General features: G+C 40.6%; 1 protein-coding gene across 2 annotated transcripts in view; it reads left to right on the top strand.

Moving 5' to 3' along the window:
* Positions 1 to 9,405, top strand: part of LOC143210293 (uncharacterized) — a 35,215-nt gene extending 25,810 nt beyond the window's left edge. The window contains exons 2-3 of one of the 2 annotated variants that reach the window (XR_013009226.1): positions 3,108 to 3,189; positions 5,783 to 5,840. Coding sequence is in view for 1 of the 2 variants with exons in the window: in XM_076427031.1 (XP_076283146.1) it covers positions 3,132 to 3,189; positions 5,861 to 6,006 (204 nt within the window). In the remaining variant the exon portion in view is untranslated. Of the gene's footprint in view, positions 1 to 3,107; positions 3,190 to 5,782; positions 5,841 to 5,860 lie in introns of those variants that run through there. The other variant, XM_076427031.1, reaches the window with a different exon arrangement.
* The last annotated feature ends 408 nt before the right edge of the window (positions 9,406 to 9,813 follow it).

A 9,813-nucleotide genomic window follows, 5' to 3' on the forward strand; every position in this document is an offset into this window, starting at 1 on the left:
AATCCAGTAGTACAACTCAACGATAAGTCGAGAAAAATTGGTGGGTCTCTCTCTCAATAAATATATACGCAGAAATGCTTTCTTGTTACATTGTCTTTATTTATTCATGGTAGATTCATACATAAAATTTTTGTATTGTACATGTACTTCCTTCAAATCTGATAACAATAATTCCAGTTGCAAGAAGTTCCATTGATCTGTTAGATAATAGAGTCTTAGAAAAAGAAGGTCCATTAATCAGGGAGAAATCTACGTCCTTGTTAACGTTGCGAGAGCGGAAATTATTCCATCGAAAATCCCGCACATCTAACTAAAGATAATGTAATTAGTAGTGCTTGCAAAAAATTTCAAGTGAATTGCTTCAAGATTAATTGAGTTATACGTGTACTCGGTTTAAAAAACCTCTCGTTCCGCGGAAAACGTGTTTAATGTTTCAGTTTCAGGTACTGTCATTAAGCTTATACTGTCATTAAGCGTATATTGAGAGGTGCTCAGTTTCAAAGACCCCAGATGTCCCGAATTTGTTTACGATACGAGTGCGATTATATTTTTCGGGATACGGCATAGTTGTCGAACGAAATCGAAGTAGCAGTGGCTCAATAATTTATCACTGTACAATGAAAAAGATAGCCCGGGGGCTTTAAACAAGCGAATCCTCGGTGAGAGTGTATTTCGTTACATTGACTCGTGCTCGACATTCGTTCGCTTTATCTCCGTGCTGTCTGCAAAATTGGTTCCTGTTAACGGTCCGAATTAAACTTTGAATTAAACAGCTTAGTCACGGAATAAATTTCCGTCGCCGGAACCTGGAACACGCTGCACGGCCGAAGTCTGCCTCTGGAATAAAATCAGGGGAGGCATTAGACGCGAGAAGGCTGCGCGGCGCGATCCTTTATCTCTAATGCAACACCGTCTACGTGTTCTGATAACGTGAGAATTTAAATAGGCTAGTTTCACCTGGTCTTGCCAACAAAGATTTCGCCCAGAGTAAACGATAACACCATTCGCAGATATAGGGAGTATTTTACAAATGTCCACCGATCCAGAAGTGTAAATTCACCCCTAGGAGCATTACTTTTTATACACCCTGTACATGTGTAGACACTAGCTAGTTGTCAACAAGTCTGATTGTCGACTTCATTAAATAAATTGTACATTTAAAGAAAAATGAATTACACTCCTCAAAAGAATTGAGGGATCACTTGAGCGAACCCGAAAAATTGCTCCCACTTTACGTGATCATAACTCCGTCATAAATTGCCGTATCGATATCGTTAAACAATGGTTTGAAAGCCTGAAACCTCTAGTTTCAGATGCTCTTGAAATTATGAGACCAGATTTGAAATCAGCGTAAAAAAATCTACGGGGAATGATATATAGCATGTTAAAAAAAATTTTTTTCCGCGCGTGGTACTGGAGAAACCACATTTTCTTGAAATTCCACATGTTTAACGAATTTTCTCAACGTTAAAAAACGTTCGTACCATAATCTACCTATTTTTTCCATATTCCGCAAAGTTTCAGCTTTAATTTTTTAAAAATTTCATTCAGAGATGTCAGGCAGCCGCTGTACGTGGCGCGCTAATTTCTGCGTAGCACTAACTTCAAACACAGCTGCCATAGGTAAACAATTATCGCAGCAAGTTCATGGGATACTCAATCGAATCGGCAGAATCTCTGCTTCAAACTGACGTTCGAATCATGGTATTACGATCATTTCTGGCCGAGATACAGCGAATTAAAGGAAAAATGGAAATTGTGCATTTTTTAAGCATATTTTCAGAAACACCTGGTATATCGAAATGTTAATGAAATTGAAAAAAACAAAAGGAGTGCCTTGAAGAGAAAGAAACGCTCTTTCTATTGCTTTTTTGCACAAGATTCTACGATAATTTTTTCTCTGTCTAGAGCCAGTTGAAGTTAAAAAACCCATATTTACTTGAATGTTGAATAACTCGAATAAAAAGAATCGCACAATATTCAACAACCACACAATTTACACAGGAAAGATAGCCCTTCCAAATCACATTAACGCGATTTATCAAAAAAATTAGTTGCTCCCCGTGTGATGTTCCAAAGTTGTAGAAAATTTTTGTTAATCGTCAATGTTGTCTTCATCTCGCTATAACTTTGTAAAAAGCCAACATGGCAAGAATTTGAAAAAGAGCATCTGAAACTAGAGGTTTCAGGCTTTCAAACCATTGTTTAACGATATCGATACGGCAATTTTTGACGGAGTTATGATCACGTAAAGTGGGAGTAGTTTTTCGGGTTCGCACAAGTGATCCTTTAATTCTTTTGAGGAGTGTATTATTATGTCAAAATTGTCATCCATTTTGATAATGATCGCTAACGATACATGTATTGTATAAAATAAAGTATTTAGCATATATTAACATGCAACGGAGAGAGATACCTCGTCAAAATAATAGTTGGTACAATAATATTAAACGTTCCTAGCATAATTTTCTATTACGCGTGTAACATAAACAGGAAAGTAGGTAGTGGATAATTAAATCGAGGGGTGCCGTTCATCAATTAATAATTACCGACCCCGCTCGTTTGCGCATTATTCATTACATCATTACGGTAACAGCATTCCTGTTTTGCATATAGAATATTATTTCACAGTAAAAACCTCCGTGACATCATTATTCAAATATGTATTAAAAATTTGATAATAAAACGTATTTAAAAGCTGCAGGCGATTAGATTGGATCTAACTGATAAAGAACCGATACGGAAAATTGATACACAACCTAACATAACCAGAACCGATAAAAGCCAGGACCTTTTCCATCTACAACGGTTATCACATTGTTTCGGTGCTTCATATCTGTTTCCATCAAGACCTTTCCGTAATAGTCATTAATAGCCATTTTCAATCCCGCGGAATAGATGCGGGATTTATTTCAATCCCGCGGCAATAAAGATTTACTTCTTCAATCTAATTGTAAGATATATATTTAATAAAGAAAGAAATTTTACTTAATGAGATATAATCAATGAACAATTTGTTGTTCCATCCTGGACCGTCCTGCATTCAATTTGTAACATTCCTTTTTCCTGTCGCCAATTAAACAGAAACACTGTTCTGATCTTTCCAGGTAGCAAAACGGGAGAGACAAGAAATGCCGGGAGGCGGACGGGTCGCTGGAAAAGTTGGGATCTACAGCTCCCATTATAATGGTAATGTAGACCGGGTGATATCATTATAACGTTCTGCGCGACTGCAACTGAAAATGTCCCCGTCTTATAGATCACAATTCGCTAAAGACCATCCGGCGAAATAAATATCAATATGTGCATATTTACGATAGCAACGTCGCGTCGGGGCTGCGGCCTCGCGAAATTTCAATACGCGAATACGCGCGCCGCGATTAAATGATTATGATTTGGTGCATCGATCGTGAATAATATTCATACATATTCTATCTTAAAAGTCGGACTGTGGATTTCCATGCAAATAGCAATTTCTGCCGACCAATTTTCACAGACTGGCATTTAGTAAAAGCCTGTTTTCCATCTCAAGTGTTCTATCAAACTCGAAGCAAAGTGAAAATAGTTTGTTATGTGGCAGTTGTACGTTCTTAAAAATACGCAATTTTGTCTTTTATTTTGCATAAAGATCCGCAGTCTACTAGTGAATGAAAGATACGGTTTCAGTGAATATTCATCATATTGATAAGCAATTTCGCGATTGTCTTTTCCCGAGCAGACATCTGATATATGCATGCATTACGTACTAGATTAACTATAACACTATAAGGGACCGGGAACGGTCAATATTCTCTGCGGAACAGATAGAGTTTCTCGATAATTCTGTCAGCAACTTTTGCATAACTATCGGGAAATCATTATCCTCTAAAAAAATATTAACTCGTTGAACGCCGGACAGTTTCCCAATGTTTTAATTGAGTCGCGTTATTAAACTTTGCTCATTCATTTAGTAGAACGCCGCGCCGGCGTTTTTCCTGGCGCCATTAGCGATATTAAAAATTGCACGAACTTTGTCGTTTAATTGAACCCAACGATGCGGTCTATAACTGTAGTTATCTGTGATCGGTGACCCTCGTTCGACGTGTTAATACTTGTAACTGAAAGAACCTCGTGCAAGATTGCAGAATCGAATTTGGAACGCAGAAAAAAATTAGTCTTTGAAGATTTTCTTCCCCGCGACACGGCTGCGATTAATGGATGTTTAAAAGAATGTAAAATCAACGCGATAGTGTGCTTTTTTTACGTCTCTTTTCCTATACTTCCGAAGCGATTAACTCCCAGATGAACAATCGGCACGATTGTTTTTGTTCCATTCCATCGATACCGGCTGTACAAACAGTTTGCACACTTAGCGTCGTACAACACTTCACGCGGCACGCAGTGAAAATAAACAGAGCACGTTCTACCTTAAGAAAGCACACCTCAGAAATGTAACACGATTCTCTGTACATCTTTAAAAATCAGTACGATGGAGGGCGTTTTCGAAAAAGTTGTACGGCACGTCTCGAACGGATCCTATGAAAAAGTCACGCAAGTCGTTCGATCCCTACCTGATAATCGGTTGCTTGGAAAACTTGACTACCCGGGAGGAAGGAACTTCTCTGGCGAGCGTTTCTCAGCTAACTGGATTATCTGAAGCCATCAACGGGACTTACCGGTTTCCGTCTTGCCCATAGGACTCCTCGCTCCCGATACCAGCTGTGCTTATCAACCCCTCGCCGCTCTATATTCTATATCGTTAGCTCCACGGTCAAGTCCCGTTCATGGGTTCTCCTAATCTACTTACCAAAGAGATAGTCCAGAGAAAACTTGCTTGCGGTCGAAGAAGTCGAGATAACTTGAAAGCACCCCGGACGCGCCGCGCCTGCGTCCATAGCGCACAATCTCGTCCAACTATTGCCGCCTTTTTCACAACCGATTCCACTCCGCCATGTTTCCCGGTCAAGGTAGAACCTGACAGCTTCCGGTACCCTGTTGTACACCAAGCATACTTACAAAAGTTGTATACATATGTAAGAACTACGGAATATCATAGTGTGATCGCGAGTGTAACGTTCATCCGTCAGACGATGGCTAGGTGAAGAATACAATCTCTCTCTCCCTCCCTCCAATCTTTCCACTATCGCGCGCATTGTCGCTATTGGCCGAACACGATGACGCGCGTGCGATGGTAGGGTGGTCAAATATTCTTCGCGGAGTTAAGAATATTCTGGAGGTACAATGGGAGACAAAGGTACAAGAAATTCGAAATCCATCAATATATTGGCAATGAAAGCCATTCATGAGTATATTTTGCATTAAAAAAATAGATTAATTTAAAAAGCTTTCGTTTAATTACTGAATTTCATGTTATATTTATTTTTTAAATCAAATTGTCTTCATATTATAAAAAATTGTAAGTGACTTTTGCGAATAATTGTACCCGCAGTGAATCGAACCCAAACTTTGGTAATTGCATTAATTTAGTAAGAATTATATCTTGTCAAATTTTCAAAAATTTTCTTGCGTTTTTATATACCTCCAGAACATCCTTAACGAAAAACACGAACCAATCGGAGATCGAGCCGGAAACCGTCCGCCGGAGCTGCGCTCTGATTGGTCCGTGTTCTTCGTTGGTAACAGCACAACGAAGCCGCGGAGAATATTTTCGCGAAAAACATTCTAGGGACACCCGGTGCGGTGGAGCGAGAACGTAAACAGTTTTTGCCTAGCTATCGTCTGGCGCATGGAGAGTACGCAATTAAAAAGAGATACAACACTATTTGTAGCATCTGTTCCGCAGAGAATCGATTCGATACGTCGCGATGGGGCCCGCCCAGTGCAAGGTGACGATTACAAGATAAATCCAGCACGCTTTCAGGGAAAGGGTACAGTGGTATAAACGAGGAGATCATATGGATCAGCATCGGGATGGGGATCACGATCGCCGTATTGATCACCATCGCTCTGTGCTACATCGCCCGGGAAAAATGGCGAAAACGCCACGAGGGTTATTACACCCCCTGACGCACGCTGCCCCCACCCTCATGGGCCACCTGGTCCTTCACGCCCACGACGCCCGGCGTCTTCTTCAGCCCGACGACATCGAGAGGCAAGCCGAGGGCCTACTACATCACCGTCTAACGATCGCATCCGGTGACTAATCACTACGTTTCAACTCGACCGGACCCGACGTCGTTCCATGCCGAACGAAAAATCGACCGAAACCATTCGTCCTTCCTGCCACGAGCTCTCTTTCCCCTCGCCCTTTCTCCCCCTCTACCACCCTCTTCCTACCCACTCGCTTTCTCCTCGAACATGATTTCGCGAAGGTATTCGAAAGAGCGATCGTTTCCGCTTCGAGGTGAACGCATCGAATGAACTTGATTTATGGCTGGGTCTCTGTCGGACCTAATTCGCAAGTCATTGTCAATTAGTATCACTGATAACACCGCAAGCGTTCCCCTCAAACATCGGGAACGTCGGGCTCCGGAAAAATGTCACGATTGTTGGTCACGACTGCGGATATTTATGCAAAACAACAATTTTGTACCTCGACCGAAAGATACGGGAGCTAAATCAAGATTTCTTTCTCTCATTAATAATTTTACTATGTTCAAGATAATATGCTGATGCTCTTAAATTCCTTGAATGTTTGTACTGTTCTATGATTGACTCGTTTCTGCCGCGAATGCATAAAATCCGCCGTCTAGTTATCGGCTAATCCAATGTTTTCGATTTGCGATATTTGGTGGAGAAACGCACATTGAGAGAGGATAACGCGCGACAAAGTGGAGGGAACGTCCGATGTGAAGGTCGTTCAGATGAAATGAAAATGTTTACGACGCGTGAGAGACTTACGCAGGACGTAAGACGAAGAATGAAGGATTCTTATGCGACTGTTCGCGTCGCAGTCAATTTTTAAGCATACCTTGTGGCAAGCCACGCGACAGCCGGATTTATGACTGAGCCTCTCTGCTAAACAGCAATATTCTCCGCAACGTCCCTTTCGAGGCTTTCGCTTGAAATGCGCGTCGAATTCGCCCGATTCGACCGTTTTATGTGATACGGGTATCCGGTGTTCGTTTCATACTGCACCTACTTATGAGAATCGTTCTTGAAACTATAAGGGGACACGTTCATTGTCGAACATTACAGTCGTTTGTATTCTTCAAAAATCTTATTAACCCTTAGCACTGGAGTAGTGATTCAGAGTCACTAGAAAGAGCCAGAAAGAATGTTACCGGAGCGTGCGGAGGGTTGACATATTCGTAAACTAAATCTACGGACTAATAACCATTTATTGTAAATATGGAATTAAGGAAATCGTGGTCGATCGAATAAATACGTTCGACCCTTCGAGAACGATGATTTTATCAGATATTACTAAAAATACTTGCCTCGGAGATCTAAATTGCCGATCAAATTTTAAAACACCAGAAAGAAAAGGAAACGACGTCGCGTCGTTGCCAATATGACGACGTCAACCCGCGAAGGGTTGAAGCAAAGCGTGAAAAGCTTCGTTTATTAATCTATCTGCACATCTTTCATCAATTTAGCTGTAGTAGCGACTTTGTACTATCGATCGAATATTTGGTAACGAGAGAAATCAAATTGATACCGGGATCGAGAATTTTACGCAAAATGAAAGCAACCATTGCGAAATGAAATTCTACGAAGAAGGATAAAACGAAATAAGATGCGGTCTCGAAAACGAAGCTGTCTCTTGAACACGGTCGCGCCAACTTTGTTCGTATCACAAAAGAGTTTTAGACATTCCTGAACTGTTTCCAACCGCAAACTACGCTCGACATTTCGGAAATCGTCTGCCAAACAGGTTTCCTACAGATACGGGTTTTAAAACCATTACCGGGAAGAGACAATGCGAAACGATTGTCAGTAGTCAAGTGTACAAAAGGGTCTCAATATAATTAATTAATTCTGTACATCGTAAGGATTCTGACCAAAACTTTAGAATATATTTCTGGACTAAGATTGTACCAGGGTCTCGATCTGATTACATACTACGGCCTGTAGACTGTATAGAAACGAGTATAGTGGAGTAACGTGTAACACTTATTGTTAGAGAACTATACATTGTTGAGATGTGGATAAAATCTGTTATGTAAGTGATGTGCGACGTTGTAACCGAATATGTAAGTCTCCTGGTTTTTATAATGTGCTTACGCTTACGACGACCAGTGCGAAAAATTATTTAATAAGTAGATTGATTTGCATTGACAGTTAGAAATGAAATATTATTCGACGAGTGAATTGGTCTGAAAAGTTCGTTTCGCTGTTGAATGTGCCAAAATAAATCGAAACTGTCAAAAATATATGGTTATCGAGATTTTGAGTGTTCGAGTTCTAACAAAATCCCCAGGAGGCTTACACGATAAAACGAGGTACATAAACTGTTCATCGCGGGCGTTCGCCACCATTGTGCACTGTGAAAATGTCAGGTGTTTTTCTACGATGGATCGAGATCTCATCGCGATCCGACAGATTTTAGACGATTTAATTAATCGATGTTATGCAAATGTGCTCGTGACTTGAGCTGCTCAGTGGTTAACTTGAATATTTCTATTGAAAGTAGCAGCTGTTTTATGTACGATAAGAGATTTATCAATTCCGAGGTATGGTTCGATACTAAACACATCTATTGCAATGACCAACTGAATAGATCGCCATTGTATACCACGACACATTATTTCTTGTAGCGCATTTATTACGAATAAATCATTCAAATCGTCTTAGAAATACCGTTTCGATATCCTTTTTTTGTCGACGAATAATAAAACGTTAAAGGAGATGGATTCATTACCTTTCAACGACGCATACACAATTTTACTTACCCCGAGAAAACTCGGCAGGTAGTTCGAATGTAATATATTATCGATATATGTATACATATGCGTCTACCGTGTTTTATAAACCTAATCATAATTATAGGGAAAAGTTCCCAGAAACGCAACGATCATTATTTCCTCACATTTTAATAACCGATGTATGTACAATCTCTGTTAACTCATCTTCAATAAACGAAGCATAATCATTGTTAAATAAAGGTCACATCGATCTCATGATGAAAGGTATCCATTTTCGTGAAAGCTATGTTATTGTCGAGACTGTAAAATTAGCACACATCTCTTACAAATAATATATAGCAAGGGTGGGCACGGTTGGGGCCCCTCAAATTCCTGCTTCCCCCACCAAAAAATCCCTGAAATGCAGCACGCACCGACGCACGAGACCTGGCGAGACCTGTGCACCAGTTTCGGACGATTCTGGCGGGATTGCACGCGTTATTGACAGATGACCGTGGATTCCAATGAAATTGTTATTCAAGGGCTAAAACAATTGGTGGCTGTATACTGAAGAATTCTCTGTGTCTGTATTGAACAATAAAGACAATTTATTCATGCAAAATGAAAAATATTGGATATTCATTACAGCAGCAAATGCTTCGTGCCGCTTTCCCCATAAGACGCAATGTTAATTCCGGCACGAATTATTTGCTCTTGCTAAACGTCCGTACAGCGCCACTTCATGCAGCAGCAAAACGCTCAAACTGTTAACCAAACGTTACCGACCGAGAACCTGTCGGTAACAGCGCCATCTAGCGGTAGATTCGGAACTAAATTTGGCTAGCAGTTTGAGCATTTGGCCGCTGCATGAAATGGCGCTGTACGGACGTTTAGCAAGAGCAAATAATTCGTGCCGAAATTTGCATAGCGTCTTATGGGCAAGCGGCACGAATCATTTGCTGCTGTAATGAATATCCAATACCAGATAGGAAATGAGAGTGCTCACACTGCTCACGCCCGGGGTTTG

This window comes from Lasioglossum baleicum, chromosome 7 (genome assembly GCF_051020765.1).
Source record: "Lasioglossum baleicum chromosome 7, iyLasBale1, whole genome shotgun sequence".
Classification (NCBI taxonomy): Eukaryota; Metazoa; Arthropoda; class Insecta; order Hymenoptera; family Halictidae; genus Lasioglossum; species Lasioglossum baleicum.